Source organism: Panthera tigris, chromosome D3 (genome assembly GCF_018350195.1).
Source record: "Panthera tigris isolate Pti1 chromosome D3, P.tigris_Pti1_mat1.1, whole genome shotgun sequence".
Classification (NCBI taxonomy): Eukaryota; Metazoa; Chordata; class Mammalia; order Carnivora; family Felidae; genus Panthera; species Panthera tigris.
In genome coordinates, this window is record NC_056671.1 from 33,944,237 (window position 1) to 33,962,094 (window position 17,858).

Below are 17,858 nucleotides of genomic sequence, written 5' to 3' on the forward strand. Positions count from 1 at the left end.
AGAAACATGAGTTTGGGTGCAAAGGCAGAAATTGCAACCGATAAGCTTTCTTTTCCTCTTAAAAATACCACACGAGAGCATATAGCTAAAATGATAGCTGGCAACAACACAGAAAGTTCAAGAACACCGGTGTAAGTGATTGCTCCTGTTAATTAGCTTTAATAGATGGATATATCTGGTACAAAATCTGCATCTGCAAACTCACGTATACCAGAAATGTAACTTTCTTCAGTAACTCAAGTGAATCTCTACTTGGAGGCCTCATTGTGTTACATTAAGGCAGCTCTGTTTTCCTCCCCCAGTACTCTGTCCACCTAGCCCTGGGAGTACTGACCTTGTTCCTGGGTAGCAAACTTTGCTCTTATCTGACCATAATCACCAAAAGCCAGATTAAGCCCCTGGGATACCCCTCTTCTACTATTGCTCCTGGCCTGGGGTCATTGAATGGATGGGAGATGAGGGGAAGATAAGGGGTAAAAGGAAATTGGGGGGGGGGATCTACATCTTAATATATTCTCCTGCCATGTAAGTACTCCACTTCAAACAGATATAAGCTGTGATGTCTAGATTCTAAGCAGGAGGGGGAAAAAATGCTATTGGTGCAAAACCACTAAATGAAGTATTCCAGACGTCCACCAGCCAATGCCTAGTTCTGACCTCCAGTCTGCCTTGGCCCCACTTTAATGCAGTGAATATAAGCCGCCATGATGCAGTCCTCAGACGTGCTCCCTACGACAGCCTTTGTTAATCACTAAAGTTGAAGGAACCTCAAAGCCTGTCAGTTCCTCCCCCATTATTTCATGAGAGAACAGGCAGGCCTAGAAAGACACAGTGACCTGCTCAGGTCACTTAGCTTGTCCTTGGCAGAGGGAGGGTTAGGTCCAGGCCTCTAGTTGGACTAGAGTTCTCCCTGCCTGAGTTCTCCCCTCAAGCCTCAGTCTTGTCACTAGATAGATTCATGCCGTCCACTTGATTATAGATATATCTAGAGAGAGAGAGTACAGACCTAGATCCTAGCAAGAAAGACAGTCCCTTGCTTCAGAAACAGTCACAGTCATGGAAAATCTCTGTAGCAGTTTTCAAGTCATAAACTGCTCATGTACAGAGTTTACTTGAGAATTTGAATAGAAACAGGTAAAATTTTTTTGGCTTCAGAGAATTCTAGTTATAATGGAACCCATAAATTGCGATGACATCACATTGTATACATATACAAAGATTCACCATTATCGTTTGATATGAGGTCAAAGTAGCAACAAAAAAGTCAATTTTATGTGGGTAAAACAACTAAAACTTAATTACGCTTCCCCTCCTTTTTTTTTTTTTTTAACATACAGGACTATAGAAAAGATCTACCCATATTACGTGAAAGCACCTAGTGATTCGAATTCAAAACCTATAAAGCAACTTTTGTCTGGTAAGGCTGAGAAGGAATTGTTTCAGAACTTTTTTTTAACCTTCTTTTATTCAACTTCTACAGTTTGCATTTTCAACCTTTCTCGAGCTTCTTTCCAGTTTTCTGTCTCTGTGACACAGAGCTTATAGGAAGCATGAGACTCCCAGCTGCGTTCCACAGCCAGAAGGAATCAGTCAGTCACCAGAAGCCATATTCTTCATTGTTTTCATTGATATAGAACTTGATGGGCTTAAATCCACATTTAGTGCCTTAGTCTGTTTACTTGCTTCTATTAACATCCATAACTTGGGCAGAAAATGGCCTCATGCAGTATTAAATATGAAGGCCCCACGATAAGAGCAATAAAAAGGTAGCAGGAAATGTGCGTGATTCAGCCCAAGGGTCGTTAAGTATCAACAGTAGTCTCTAGGGACTGTATTTACCCCAAATAACAGAGATGGTAGTAAGATGATGATATGTAATTCTTAAGCATTAATTATGAAGCATTGTTTGACTTCATCAGTTGCCTGGACCAGAACAGATGTGTATGGATGGTAAAAGTAGAAGGACAGTGCAGTATATATCCAAGTCACATTCATTCCTTTGCCAACATGGGTTGCTCATTGTCACCAGGCAGTATGCCAGGCACTGGAGACGAGGTTCTACATGGCTCATGTTTAGCTGGAAAGATGGGGATTGCGTAGGCAAACAGGTAGACGCCCCCATGGAGATCTCAAGAAGTAGAGGCAGCATAGAGGTTCCGAAGACAAGTGTGGGTGGGCCCCCACATCTCTATGCATTTCTTCCTCATGAGGTTCAGCCTGTGAAGTCCCCCTTCCCCACACCACAGGTCTTGGTGTTCTCAGGTCCTGCCAACACAACAACTTCTCTGATTAGCTTTACTGAGTTCTCTCTGATCTTTACCATAAGGCCTATTTAGCATACGTTGGTGGTTATTACCAGTTTACAAAGGGGGAACCAAGGCCCAGTGTGTGAATTACTCAGCAAAGGTTATACAACCAGTACGTGGACAAACTAGATCCAAACATGGGCCAGATGTCCCCCTTCAGAACTCTCTAGACTTCAGAACCAAGGTTCTTTTTCTTCCGGAGCATTTTCAGTGGTTCACATTCTTCTTGAGGAGGGGTTTCTTTATCTTTATGAGTCTCCTGCCTCACGCTCCATCCATCCATCCATCCATCCATCCATCCATCCATCCAATAGACTTACATTGCCACACACTGTCCTAGATTCCTTTGATCTAGGAATTTAGCAGGAAATAATGTAGCCACGGCCCCCACCCTCACAGAGTTTATAGTCCACCACCATGATTCTCAGTGGAGGCCGTATTATCATTGGCAGTGGTGGTATTTTCTTAGAAAGGCCTACACAGGGAACTCCAAGCTTTCTGTTGGCCCTTTTACTGTTTTATATTCACCCTAAGCTCCAACACAAGCAATCATTAACCACACATCATGGGTTTTCAGAACTTTCCTGAGCTTCATGCCATCAATCCTTCCTGAAATAACCTCCTCTCCCTCTCCATCTCCACTTTACTGATGTTCTCAGCAAAATTCAACTCAGAAGTCGTCTCATCTGGGAAGCCCTCATGGATCCTACCAACTAGAATTGTTCTCTCCTTGTCAGCACAGGTCTAATAGTGGTTGCCACGTGCCCATAAGTTGTGCTCATGTACATGGCCTGTTCCCATTGAGATATGGAATTGTGCTGTATTCAACTCTGTAACCCCTGATCACCTAACAGAGGGCCTTCCTCCCAGAAGACACTCAATAAATGCTAGTAATATGATTGGATTAGTCAAGTCAATAAAAAGTCAGTGATTTGGGTTTTTAAATGCCTAACTAGTTGCTTGGAATTATTAGCAAAGAAATATACTCACGTATATTAAGCACGTGTGATAATCAGGTATATATCACGTGGGTCTTCACTCTCTCCCTGTGATATGGCTGCCATGCTCACTTAGCAACAGTGAGCGTCCTCTTTAGCGACAAGGAGAAACGTTATGCACACCTGCGGCCCACTTTCCTTTCTCCACTCACACTGTTAACATGTGCCCTACTCATCCTGGCATCACATGCTACGGATAGTGGTAATCAGTTCTGCCATCTGACAATTGTTTGCGTGCATTGAATCTTAATATGCTTATGCTAACTTGGTTTCATTTCTCTCGTCTTGCAGAAAATAACTTCATGAATATCACCATCATTTTGTCCAGAGACAATACAACTAAATCTAACAGTGAGTGGTGGGTTCTCAACCTGACTGGAAACAGAATATACAATCAGCACGCTCAGGCCTTGGAACTGGTGGTCTTCAATGACAAAGTCAGCCCGCCCAGTCTGGGGTTCCTGGCTGGCTATGGGTAAGGACACATTTCAGTTAGCAGTCACAAGAGCCTACTTCTGTGTCATATAAAGTTGACGGGAAGCTTTGTACCTTCCTAAAATTCTTGAACTTAACAGCTGCAGCGTTGAAATTCATAGATCATTGGCCTTTCAAGAACCAGAGTCCCAAAGAAGTCAAAATGCCTGGGGTGAATAACACCATTAAGGACAGAACTAGAAGTCATATTTCTGGTTTCTTGACTCCACGTCTTCCTGTTACGTTTGATGTAATTCAATGTTTAAACTTAGAAATTGGTGTAGGGTTATCTCTTTTCCATATAGATTGCCTTCTGACCTGAGCAGATGCTCAGTCAAGCATCGCAATTTTGGACATGGTCCAATGTCCAAAATGGTCTGATGCTATCATTTCACCGTGTTCTGATGCTTACATTCTAAGACACATGCATCCCCTACAAGACATGAAAGTCTGTTAAGAAGTCAATGTCTATGCAGAATTATAGTATTAACATAAATAGCTGGTGCAGAAAAGTATATATAGTACAATTGCATTTCTATCAAGTATATTATGTAGTTTCTTTATATAATATTTGCAGTAAAACCCCCTGAAGTTCATGCATGAGACTACTAGCATTGGTTGTTTCCAGAGTTGAGATTTTTTTGACACTTTTATTTTTCTTACAGCACTGTAATGTATAAAGTGTGTTTACACAAGGAATATGAATTACCTTTTAAAAAAAGAGTTTTTTTATTGTTTATTGTTTTTGAGAGAGAGAGAGAGAGCCAGAGAGCAAGCAGGGAAGGGGCAGAGAGAGAGAGATGGAAACAGAATCGGAAGCAAGCTCCAGGCTCTGAGCTGTCAGCACAGAGCCCTATGCGGGGCTTGAACTCACAGACCGCGAGATCATGACCTGAGCTGAAGTTGGCTGCTTACCCAACCGAGCCACCCAGGTGCCCCTGAATTACCTTTTTAATAAACAGAGTAAATGTTTTCACCAAAGGGAAAAACTCTAGAGAAATTTTGTTATTTTTTTCTTTTAGACGTGTTCTATTAACTGTGTTTAACTGGTAGATACAATTTCTAGCTACCTTTTTTTTCCCCCCAGTATCATGGGATTGTATGCTTCGGTTGTCCTTGTGATTGGGAAATTTGTCCGTGAATTCTTCAGTGGGATTTCTCACTCCATCATGTTTGAAGAGCTTCCAAATGTGGACCGAATTCTGAAGTTGTGCACAGATATTTTTTTAGTTCGAGAGACAGGGGAACTGGAACTCGAGGAAGATCTCTATGCCAAATTAATATTCCTGTACCGCTCACCAGAAACCATGATCAAATGGACTAGAGAAAAAACAAATTGATGCTTTACGACACAGACTGCAGATCAAATTAACATTTGAATTTAAAAAAAAGCACAATATCCTCATAAGAGCTAAGCATTTCTAGTTGGATGGAAATGGTTTCTCTTCTGACAGGTGGTCAAAAGGAGCTGACTTCCTTCTGCAGTCTAAGCTACCTTGTAAATGAAGGCGCTGTTGAAAATGTTATTTGTAATTCCATTTCTCCAAAATCAGGGCTATTTGTTTTATGATATAGTCAACAGTGTCTTGCATTCTGATTGACGATGCAAAGGAATCATTTATGGGTCTCCTCCCTCAGAGAAACAGGAGAGAAGAAGGGAAAAGGAAAGTTGCCCATGGTTTTCTGTGCGGAGCCCGCACACTTCCTGAAGAGACGCTCTAGTTCAGTAGGCCTCACCCTGTTGCCAACGGGGAAGCTGCTGTGGGGAGAACAGATGGGCCTCAGCACGCCCCGAAAATACGCAACAGCAATAGGAGGCTGAAACTCCTGAAGAGATTTCTGGGGCGGGGGGGGGGGGGGGGGGGGAGGGGAACAAGAGAGGGAGCCAAAGACCCATGAAGATACCAGTGGACGAACGAGCCTCATTCTAAGCAAAAAGTTAACATTAGTGACACTCTTACTGCCTTATCTTAACTGAAGACTAGTAAAAAAAACAAAAAAAAAAACAAATCTTTCCATTAAACACCAGTGACTTCTCAGGAAAAAAGAAAAAAAAAAGCAGCAAAACAAAAATGGGGACACCGGTTTTGTCGAGGCCCAGCAAATGACTCGCTTCCGTGGTGGCTGTTATGCTTCAGAGTTCTGCTCCTCCTCAGACACAGGCTCCAAGTAGAAGGATGAAAATGGCGCCCAGCTGGGTGTGGAAATCTCTGACTCTGTAACTCTTTCCCAACTGAGGTCATGAACGCCCTTCTACCTTTTTCCCCATCCCTCAACACGCTTTTTCCCATTTCGATGATTTAAGGCAATGGTTTTTTCCAGTATGTGACATTTTCCTTCCTGTTTTTCAGGTATATCGAAGAGTTCACATATTCCAATTCACATTTTTACATCTGAGACGGGTTTTTTAAGTTCATAGTTATGGAAGAAATATGTATATTGAGCTTGGGGAAATAAAAAAAAAGGCCTTTTCTTAAATTATTATTATTGGTAATACAACCTCTTCATTAAATAACAATGTAGCATGAAAATTTATGATTCAAATGTAGTTTTCATTCTGTATTAAAATACAGTTTCTGAGGAGTCATTAAATGGACTAGAACATGTCCAAAAAAATGATCCTATGTAGTCTGGGTTCAGGACTGACTTAAAATAAAGCACATCTTGCAAAGCCATTTCAAGAATAGTCTTCATTCTGCCTCCTTTGCGTGAAGTAGGAAAAAATTACTATTTTCAATACTGTGTACAAGGAGTTAAAAAAAATCATGGTAAGGGAATATGGAGCTTTAAAAAAAAAACAGAGATCAGACGGTGTTCGGTGTCTTCTAGAGAACTGGTGCATATTTTTCTTCAGGCGGGAAAGCCAGCGTACTTCCCACCCTGTGGCAATCAGCTCCTCCAGTCGTTGTAGCAGTAAACTCAGACCACAAACTGTGGCCCACACTCTGATTTCCCAACAACACGAAGAATCATTGTGCGTATTCCGGGTTGTGAACTCTTTCTTTGAAAACAGGGCAGCTCAAGGGAATTTCCAGAGAGCGAGTTATGACACATTTAGGAACGAGGAGAAGTAGGAAATCCTCCCGAGAAGAAAGTGGAAAGTCAAACTATACCAGAACGGTAATGCTCTTCAAGAGAGCAATTTCCTGGGTTCAAAAAGAAGCTTCCTGTGTATGTGTGTGTTGGGGGGGGGGTATAGAAGGAAATATAAAAGATAGAAATAAAGGATTGTAGAAAGCAGGCGCTTCCTCCGGGGAGGCATGTGCTAGAGTGGAAATGGCAGACAACGAGGAGGTCCGCAGGCCTGGCCAGGCCGCCGTTGGGCGGGGAACCCCCGGGCCAGCAGGCCCTGTCCCCTCTCAGCCCCACGTATCTGACAACAGGAAGGCATCGTCGTACTGTAGCCAGCCACGTTCCAAGCCCCGGCCCAGCGGACGCTCCTTGTGAAAGTGGCCTGCCACCTTAGATTGGGTTCTCTGGAGACGGCCTCCGAAATGAACGGCCTGGACCAAGGACGTTTGGGGCAGTGGTCCCGGGAGTTACACTGGTCAGCAAGGAAGGCAGGATTGAGCAGAGGGACGTGCTGCCCCATCACGCAGCCGCAGCTGAACGTCACCCAACCCTTCAGGGCTCTTGAGATCTGGGGTGGTTCTGCGTCGTCCCGGGCAAGGGCATGGCAACTGGATGCTGGAACAGCAAGTTGTTGCCACCGCCACTCCCTGTGCGGGTTTCACCTCTGATGAGGCGGGAGCCTACTCCCTGGAAGGAGGGGCACAGCCTTGACCCATGAGCACGGGCGTGTGGGCGTGCAGAGGGCACTCGTGGAGACTGCGGTATCCATCACTGTCTATCCTTGGGCCACTCAGACCCGCTGGCTTCTTGTAAGATTGTGAGGACTTAGTTCCCTTATGAGGGAAGAGTAAGACGCAGGAGATCCGGCCCCTGCTGCCGCAGCTGGTTTTGAAGCCAGACATGATACTCAGCATCTATCCTCCACCACCTGTTCTAGGTTCCCCTCACCCTCATCTGGTCCCTGTCCCAATGAGGCAGGGAGCCGGGCAGGGTGAGCCAGACCCTCGGCCATAGGGGCCCAGCGTCCTCGTTACCAGCCTTGCTCTGGTCCCAGCTGCTGCATTTACCTCTTTTACTGTTCAGTCTGGTCCCCCCGGGACCCCTGAGCACAGCGTCTGCCTCCTTCCCCCACTGTATGGCCGCAGCCTTCCTCTCTCAGCCTACCCTTTCCGTAAGGTGACCCTGTGCATAAGGTGACCCCATCTGTAATGTGGCTCCATCCATAAGGTGACCCTGTCCCTTGCCAGAACTGTCATATTGTCCTTCTAGTTTAGCGATCCTTTCTAAAATGATTATTTTCCTTTTTCACTAGCTTTCAAATCCTGACTTCTATTGTTCTTTGGTGTCTTGTATTAATTGCTAATTTATTTTCGTCTATTTGAAATACTGGGTTATAGCTTTCACCCGTGTTGTTGCGGCCATGCCTTTCTGGTAAACTTGTATTGTCTCTAGGGACCTGATTCTGCTCTTTATTCTTTTTTACTGATACGAATTTGATATTGTATTTAAGTACAGCCCTTTTCTGTGGCTCCTTGGGGTGTGGCACTAGGTTTCCCAACTTTTGGGTCAGGGGATGGCTCTTCTGGCTCTGCGACTCTGGAGACCCCTCCCACAGTCCCGGAGTGTCCACAAATGTGTCTTCCATTCTGAAGCCCCCAGCTCTGCTCACCTCTCCATGAGGCCCACCCAGCCTCTACATGGTTCTCTCTTCTCATCGGCACCTGTTCTGCCCCCTCTATTCCTAGCAGTGTCCCCGAGGCATGGGGCCTGGTCCTGAGAAGCAGTTTCTATCTGTTAGTTTTGTTGTTGTTGTTGTTTTGAGAAAGGGAGAGGGAGCAAGCAGGAGCAGGAAAGAGGGGCAGACAGAGTATTCAACAAGGAAGAATACATTTAATCTCACAGTTAGGGATAACAGCCTTACATTTCCCTGGCCTGCTTAAATGAATTACTTGCGATGAAGGTGCTTTAGGACAGTGTGCACGAGTGGTTAGTTCTTGGAAGCCTACATTGTTTGGAGGAAGAAGAATTTTTTGTAAAAAAATAAGCTATTTTTCATTAGCTTAGAGCATCATTTCAAGTTACAAATACCTGTGGTATTTAATGTGGGTGCACCCACATTAATGAGGCCATCCTTCAACACCAGCCACACTGCTTCTTGGGACATCTTCATGGGACCTCCAATGGTTAGTCTAGATTTTGTCCCCAGAAGGTTCTGAAGTAGCTCAGAACACTCTATTCGTTAAGTAATTTCCATTACTCTATACCTAAGACCAAAATTTCAATCTCTAAATAATTTTCCACTACAAACTATGTCCCAGTACTTTGGCTGACATCACCTAGGTGAGGTTCTGCAGTGAAATAAGGTGGCAATATTAAGACACTTGACAAGTAAAATGCTAATGTGGAATTGTTCCAAATTGAAATATAAGCCTCCTGTCCTTTTTCAGTGAGAAAGGGAAGTTAAAATATTAACTATTCATTTATTAATTAACTATTGATTAACTATTAATCAAGTCAATGTCCAAGAACCCAAGAACACTAATAGCTTTCTTATCTTCACGAATTAAAAGTCAAAGAGATTAAAGCCCTCCATTTCTGATTCTGATCAGTCTCAGGCAGAGATGTTCTCAGCCCCTTAGAGAAATTGAGGTCACTTCAGGAAAGCAGCTTGTGTTGTCTTCACAGATTCTTTTGGTCCTTACGATGACAATTCAATTCGGGGCACCTGGGTGGCTCAGTTGGTTAAGCATCTGTTGACCTCAGCTCAGGTCATGACCTCACGGTTTCATGAGTTCCAGCCCCGCATCGGGCTCTTCACCGGCAGCATGGAGCCTGCTTAGGATCCTCGCTCTCTCCATCTCTGCTCCTCCCATGCTCACGCTGCCTCTGTCGCTCTCAAAAATAAATAAATTCAAAAAACTGTTTAAAAGACAACGATTCAATTCAACACCAGGTTTCTGATTGTGCTTCATTTTCTAAAGAGCCCCCAAATCAAAAAGGACCCACAGAACTCACCCATCATGATCAAAGGTCCTGCCTCCCCAGTTATCTAAGGCAAAAGCATGTTCTCGGAACCACCAAGAGTACTGCCAAACCCAGAGCAGACACTCAGGGGAGCTTGAGTGAAACCGATGGGGAAAATCATGCAGATCCAAGACTGGCTGAGAAGGCAGTCAGTCCGCACCAGGGAAGCAAAATCCACAGCCATGATCTTAACTCAACAGAGAGAGATCTATCCCAACGAGCGGTTACCTTTGGCTCGGTGCATTTGCCATATTGGGGAGGAATCCACATTTGCACCCCGTCCCCTCTCTCAGAGAGACACGGCTGGGAGGGAGCCGGGGTGGCCCTCTTTACAGAGTGTGGAGATTGGCAGCGTTGACGGCTCCAGCCATAAAATGCATTAGAGATGCTCCTCTTTCCCTCCCGGTCAATTAGTAACTTCTCGGTTCCCATTTGTTCTTCACGCCCATATTACTACCGGCTGGAATGTTATTGGGTCTACTTTCTATTTAGTTACAAAGAGGCGGTATCAGTCCTGAGCTGCGGTAACAGCTTCCATCATCCCCTTGGCATGCAATTATCTGGACCTCCAAAATCAGCCTCCTGCACAAGGGCTCTTCCTCATGTGCAGTTAATTATCCAGACTACGGGAGGGGTGGACTGTGCAGCCCTTCATGGAGCAGCTACACGAATGCAAGGTTAGCCTCTCGACAGCCCGTTCTGGGAGCAAATGCAGACGGAATGTCGAGGCACCTGACGTAGTGCCACCGCTATCTGCATATGTCACCAGCACTCAGTGGTGCCCATAGAATGAAGCTGTTCTGCGGTTCTAGAGCAATGCATCAAATATGTCAAGAATCACATTCGGGGTGAGGGAAATTGGTAGCTTTTAGGGAAATTTTTTAGTAGATTGCAGGGACACTTTCCCCAAAATCTTTGTTGAACATTGATTTCCACACCATCTGTATTTCTAATTCTCATTCTCTCCGGCAGTGAGGGTAAGTAATACCAGCCAGGAGGATAGAAGGTGCTGGGTGGGGGACACAGCTCCCCAGCCCTTGAGTGCCACAGCCCCCAGCCAAGCACCTGCTGCGCCCTCCTTCCACCCTGGCTGCAGCACCCATGTACCCCAGAGCTTAGGACTCAGGACAAGTTCTCATCGTCTCGGGGGACGGTAGGCAAAGATTTAGAGCTACAGCAAAACGTTAGTTTGAAACCTTTTGCCAAAGGAAGGAACTGAAGCTAAATGTCTCAGGTAAGGATGCCACAGGAGGAATGGAAACTGCAGATGTCATTTAGGTAGCTCTGGGCCCCCTATTTTCCTGCCCTCTGTCCTGCACTGAGGTCTGGGAAAGTGCTTCTGAAAGGCTACCTTCACCCAGGAGGCTGTCAGATGCCTAGGTGTTTCCATCTGCCCACGGAAGAGTGGCATGGCCAGGGACCGCTAGCAACGTGGGTGAGGCCCAGGCCAGGTGACCAGAGCTGAGACACCAGAGTAAGAATTCTGGAAAGAGCCCGAGGATTAGTTATGAGAAAGTGCTCTAGAACAGCCTGGCAGCTTCATTTCAGTGAGCTCGTCGGGCTTGGGGGTCGGAGCCCAGCCTCATGTCAGCAAACACATGGATGCTGGAAGGGCATTTAGTCGTTGAATTACAGCAAGCAATGAAATGTATAGAGAAACGTGGAGGGGTTGGACTGGGAAGAACCCACCTAGTATATTTCCCATATCCTCGGGCTTGGCACAGGGGTGCGGTCTCAAACACCTCTAAGCACCCGGGTCAGCCCTCCACAAGCCTCGCCCCCTCCCGCAGCCTCTCATCCTTTCTAGTTTGCTCACGCCTACCTCACCATGGCCCCGTCTCGGTTCTTCCTGGCTTTCCGTGTACGTGGCCATCACCCTCTACTAGGTCGGGCTTCAGGTGCCACTTGGGAGAGAGAGGAGACGGATTGGCCAAAGGCTGAGGAAGTGAGCTTAGGTTTTCCAGAATGGAGGAGAAGAGGGAGAAGAGACCCTCACGTGATCTGCCCTCCAGGCAGTTCCCTGACAGAGGACGGACCCTCCCCATGTGAGGATTCACACTCACTGGCACATCTGTGCTGTCTTACAAAGAATTCCCACCTCATTCCTGGCTGATGAGACACATATTTTTTAATAGACACATAGTCCACAGACAATGTCACATTAATGTCAGGTGTACAGCAAGGTGATGACAAGTTATGCCGTGTTCACTACAAGTGTGGCTCCCATCTGTCACCACACAACACTATTACAATACCATTGACTATATTCTCTATGTTGTGCCTTTTATTCCCGTGACTTACTCATTCCATAACTGGAAGCCTGTGTCTCCTACACCCCTTCACCCACTTTGCCCATCCCCTCCCCCCTCCTCTCTGGCTACCATCAGTTTGGTCTCCGTCTTTATGGATTTGTTTCTGCTTTTGGTTTGTTTTGTTTTTTAGATTCCACATATAAGTGAAATCATACAGTATTTGTCTTCCTCCGTCCGACTTATTTCACTTAGCATAAGACCCTCTAGGTCCTACCTGGTTGTCACAAATGGCGAGATCTCTGTAGTTTTTATGGTTGAGTAATATTCCGTTGTATATCTATACCGTGTCCTCCTTATCCATCCGTCCGTGGATGGACACTTGGACTGCATCCACGTCTTGGCTATTGTAAATGATGCCACAGCAAACATAATATTCTCCAATTAGTGTTTCTGTTTTCATTTTCATTGAGTCAATATCCAGTACTGGATCACTTGGTATTATTGTTTTTCATTTTTTTGAAGAACCTCCACACTGTTTTCCACCGGGGCCACATCAATTTACGGTCCCACCAACAGGGCATAGGGGTTCCCGTTTCTCCACATCCTCACCAACACTTGTTATTTCTTGGCTTTTTGATTCTAGCCATCCTCATGGGGGAGAGGTGATATCTCATCATGGGTTTGATTTGCATTTCTTTGATGATGAGTGATTTTTGAGCATCTTTTTATGCGTCTGTTGGCTATCTGTAGGTTTTCTTTGGAAAAATGTCTGTGCAGGTGTTCTGACCATTTTTATTTTTTTTCTTAATGTTTATTTATTTTTGAGACAGAGAGAGACAGAGCATGAGCAGGGGAGGGGCAGAGAGAGAGGGAGACACAGAAGCTGAAGCAGGCTCCAGGCTCTGAGCTGTCAGCACGGAGTCCGACGCGGGGCTCGAACTCACGAACTGTGAGATCATGACCTGAGCCGAAGTCGGACGCTTAACCGACTGAGCCACCCAGGCGCCCTTGTTCTGACCATTTTTAAATCAGATTATTTCTTGGGTTGTGTAAGGAGTGTGTGTGTGTGTGTGTGTATAGAGTTGTATAAGTTATTTATATATAGTTGGGTTATATTTTTAAAAGATGTGTTTCCATTACTTAGGAGGTATCAGGCTGGAGGCTGATTAATGGCATTGTTGCCTTGGGTAAGAGGTCAGTCTCCAAACCTAACTGACAGGTGACCACTGAAGTTCAGAACAGCCCATGAGTTTCATTCAGTGTCACAGAAGGAATGTAAAGAGCCTGGCTCTTAGTGGAGGATCAACTATATGAGCTCTTCCTCATAAGTAACCCAAGTCCCAGGTCATAGACAAGACAAGCCATCATCTAACAGGGACAGAACTTCTTCTGCAGATCCCCATGCACCCAAGATATAAAGTCACCCTTTTACTTATGGGAAGTAATGCCAAGTTTACTTCCCTATGGTCCCTTTTTCTTCTGAAGATTCTCTCTTCCAAGTTGGCTTCGTGGATGATGCATGTCACCATCAATGATGAATGTCACCCTTGTCCACATTCAATGTCCTCACCATGAAGGCAGTTTTAGACGTATAGTCCTAATTCTTTTCTATCCATTTTTTCTTTTACTAACCACAGAGGGATTTCTTAACCACTCAGAGGGATTCTACGTAGAGGGATTCTACGTTAATAATCCATTGGCATCTCAAATTCAATATGCCCCCAACCAAAATCATGATTTTCACCTCAGCTCTCTTTAACTTTCCTGCCTTAGATTTGTTACTAATACTGTCTCAGGCTGAGGACCTCAGACAGTCTGACATTCACTCAAGCCACCGAGTCGAGCAGACACCTGTCTGGTCCAGTCCCCTAAGCCTCTGCTATGCCGGTATTGTGGCTCTGCCCCCACACTTCTTCTTGCTGACCGCAGCGACCCCTTTTTGGGCATCCAGGCTTCTACTCTCCATCCGTCCTCTCTGTTCCAGCAGCTTCCAGATCTTTCTGATGATCAGAATCGACAGAGAGCTTTGAAAAGCCACAGAGTTCAGAAGCCTACAAGACTAAACCATCAGATCATAGAGATCTAGGGCCCAGAAATACCTTTTTTTTTTTTACCTGCACCCAGCTGATTCTGAAGTATTGGTCATGAATCTGTGTTTAAGGACGGTACATCTAACCCAAAGGCTCCTAAAACTCCTTAGCTCCTAAACTGCTTAGAATCATCTCCAGCTCTTGTTTAAAAAATACAGACTTCTGGGGATGCCTGGGTGGCTCAGTTGGTTGGGCATCCAACTTCAGCTCAGGTCACAAGCTCTCAGCTTGTGAGTTCCAGCCCCACGCTGGGCTCTGTACTGATAGCTCAGAGCCTGGAGACTGCTTCGGATTCTGTGTCTCCCTCTCTCTGTCTCTCCCTGACCCTCCCTCTCTCTCTCTCTCTCAAAAATAGGTAAGCATTAAAAAATTAATTTTTAAAAATACAGACTTCTGGACTCCCTAGGACTCTGACTTAGAAGGCCAGGGTCTAAACCTTTTCAGATGATTTCAACCTCAGCCAGGTCAGAAGATACTCCCTTTCCTTTCTGCCCTCGAGTTGAGCCTTGCCAGATACGTCTATATCTAAGGCATCATGGTAATGTATAGAAGATGCTCAATAAAGGCTGGTTCTGCCATCCTTCCAGCCACGGTGGCTCCAGAGTTTTGTCCCCACCACTCCCCATGAAAAGGATGTCTGAAGCAATTGGGGAACTAGAGCTCCAGAGACAGAAGGTAGGGGTCCATTCCCTTTCATTCACTTCCTAATCAGTTACACTTGCTCCGGTGTTGGTCAAATGCCTATTGGGAAAACTAGGTCAAGTTTACTGAGAAGAGTGAAGAATGTTTGCAGCCTTCTAAAAATGATGGCTGACAAGGGAAGTCTCTAGGCTCAGAACCAAGTAGCCAATAATTGGAAATGTCTGGCTGGACTCATCAATAAATGATAATCCAGGAGGCATAATTGGTGGCCCTAAGCGTGGCCTCAAAGATAACTAGAAAAGGCCATGAGTCTCCCACTTGGAGTAGATTCAGTAATACTAAGCAGGCTCTCACACCTCACATGAAATCAGCCTCCTCCCCCTTGGATTACAGGAGAGATGATTTTGAAAAGAAAGCATAAATTTTTCTATCTTCAGCTAGGGAGAATTCATATACGCAAGTCCCACCAGGAAAGGTGACATATTGTCTTGAAGTTATTCCAAGGGGTGGATCATCTCCAGGCATCCATTTTGTTATATGGAGGGCAGATGAATAGGAAATATGAGAGGGTGAGAGTAAAAAAAGGCTTAGAGTCACCAGGGAAGGACATCACCCGGAGTGATGTCCAGAGTACCTGGACCAGGGCAGAACACAGTCCCGCCCTGACTTGTCTACAAGATGGAGTATTCAACCAAATACACAAAACTTAGGGACCGTGATGGCTTTTTGCAAGCCTAAAGCCAAGCCAAATCATAAATGTCTATACTTCCAAGTGTGGAAATATCACTGCTTAAAATCTTCCTAAATAAAATCAGTGTTCATCTACTAGCTGTTTTCATAACGAATTCATCTTTTTATGTTTTTGGTACGAATTCAATCGCAGCGAAGTCCTTTCTGAAAACATTTTACGTCCATGAATGTTGTTCCATCTCCGTGTAGGAAGGCTTCGTGCAAACACCGAGGTGGATTGAGCTATGGAAAGTTCTGAGGTAACCTCCCTGAGCTCCCAGTGCCTTTGGCTAGCGGACAGCTCAGCTGGGCTGCTCTGTGCAGCATGTTCTCCCCTCCCTGGTGCGGAAGGGCTGCCCAGAGCCTGACCTCTGAGGTTGCCAGCACATATGGAACGTAGGCTCCATGGGCCAGACCATCCTAAAACACTAATGATGCATTAGGGAACTGCACACCAGCAATATTCAGTTATGAGTTATGCTGCTTCGTGGCACCCAGACTGATGCAAGGCAGTGAGATATTCATGAACCTTGCAGATGGCTGTGCCTCACATTGTTCAGCCCTGCCCTGAGCCCGCAGCAGTTAATAACCAGCTTTTGTCCTGCATTGCACTTGGGACAAGAAACCCAGGAAACATTTTTTTTAAATAGGGGAAAAAACAAAAACAAAAACATAATAATGCCAGAAAACAAAGAAAAAACGTCTGATGTAAGTTGATATACTAAAGTAAAGCCTGTCTGCAGAACAGACAGAACAAAGACGCTTGCAGACAGCAGTCGGCTTGGGAGCCTAACCGTGCCACCAGGCTGCCTCCCCACGCTGGGGTCTGGCAGAGAGAACGCACCGGAGTCAGGCAGGCTCCACAGAAACACCAACACAGGATCGGGCCAAAAGCTTCACGAGGCAGAGGTATAAACATGAATCAACAGACTCAGGGCTGATGTATGGGACCCCTCGTGAGAATAACCTGGGAAATGTGCTCCAGCAAAGGGAATGCATATTTCAGGGAAGGAATTAGAAGGAGGAAGGTTTACAAGCCAGGAAAACATCTCCACTACATAGCTCATATTCCTTTCTCCCTCATCACGACGGTGTGGCTGAGGGCCACTGTGTGCTCCCAGGTGCTAACGGGGTCCAGGTAAATGAAAGAGCAGGCAGGTGCTGTGCAATCTGGCAAGACACAGCCGGAACAGCTAATTGCTAGTACAAGTTTTTGCCCCACAGAGATCCGTCAAAACAGCTTCCGAGGGGAATGGATTTTGCACGATTGTTTTGGCCTCAGATGTCGGCTTGCCATTTTTGAGACAGCATGGGCTTAGGAAAGAGCCCAGACTTTGAGGTTCTGGTGCGGGATCCATGTATGCTGGAGTAAATCGGGAATACCAATATGTCTATGGCCTCACAACGATAGCGTTAGGGTAAAATGAAAGCATGTACATCAGCAACAAATAGCTAACTAGTGCCAAGTCCTGTCAGTTAGGGACGATCGCCAGATGGAGGAAATTTATGTACCCTTTTGATCAGTAATTTTATCATTTTTGGTAGAGATAAGCATACAGAGCCAAACGACATAGTAATAAGTTGGACCTAATCATATCCCCTTCAAAATATAGAAACATGATTGCAAGGAGAAATTGATAAAACCAAAGTCCCAGCCATAGTGGGAATTGATCCTACAGCTCTTTTAGAAACTTACAGACCAAGTGCAATAAAAATAAGATTTGAACAAGGCAGCTCAGAAGTTTGATGTGTCCGTTATTTATGGAACACAACCTTCTACAGATAGAGAATATATAAACTCTCCAAGGACCCATGGAACAGTTACAAACCAAGAGCGCGGAGCCTTGCAAGGCCACAGTGAAAGGGCAACTTTCCTCCTCCCCTCCAACTCAGCACATTCGGTCTTTTTTTTTTTTTTTTTCCCACCCTCAGCCCATCTGTAAACGCTGCTAATTTTCTAAAGGACTTTAATAATATGAATACACTCGGAAAATCAACGAAGAAAAGTCAAGTTTATAAAGTTTAGTTTTCCTGCCCTGAAATACGTAATTATTGCTTCTTGCTTGGATTGTTCACCATGAAAGCTTAGCTTTCAACATCTCTAATGACTTACCCTTAGTTTACCCCTCCCTTTCTCCATCAAAGACCCTACCAGCAAGAGTCACAAGTTCAAATCACTGCGGGGCCAGGCAGGAGACGGAAAGGGGTCCCGCCATTACCCGTGGCAGCCATCACCCAGCAAAGAGGTCCATTTTTGGCCTGTGCACATAC

General features: G+C 45.3%; 2 protein-coding genes across 2 annotated transcripts in view; both read left to right on the top strand.

Moving 5' to 3' along the window:
• Positions 1-92, top strand: part of LOC122232486 (piezo-type mechanosensitive ion channel component 2-like) — a 36,177-nt gene extending 36,085 nt beyond the window's left edge. Inside the window, exon 13 of the mRNA XM_042961850.1 lies at positions 3-92. Coding sequence (XP_042817784.1) covers positions 3-10 — 8 coding nt within the window. The 3' untranslated portion in view covers positions 11-92. The remainder of the gene's footprint in view (positions 1-2) is intronic.
• LOC122232385 (piezo-type mechanosensitive ion channel component 2-like) lies at positions 91-5,614 on the top strand. The gene is made up of 4 exons (XM_042961562.1): positions 91-131; positions 1,338-1,417; positions 3,596-3,779; positions 4,866-5,614. Exons 1-4 carry the CDS (start codon positions 91-93, stop codon positions 5,116-5,118), a joined length of 558 nt encoding a protein of 185 aa, XP_042817496.1. The 3' UTR covers positions 5,119-5,614.
• Positions 5,615-17,858: the final 12,244 nt, after the last annotated feature.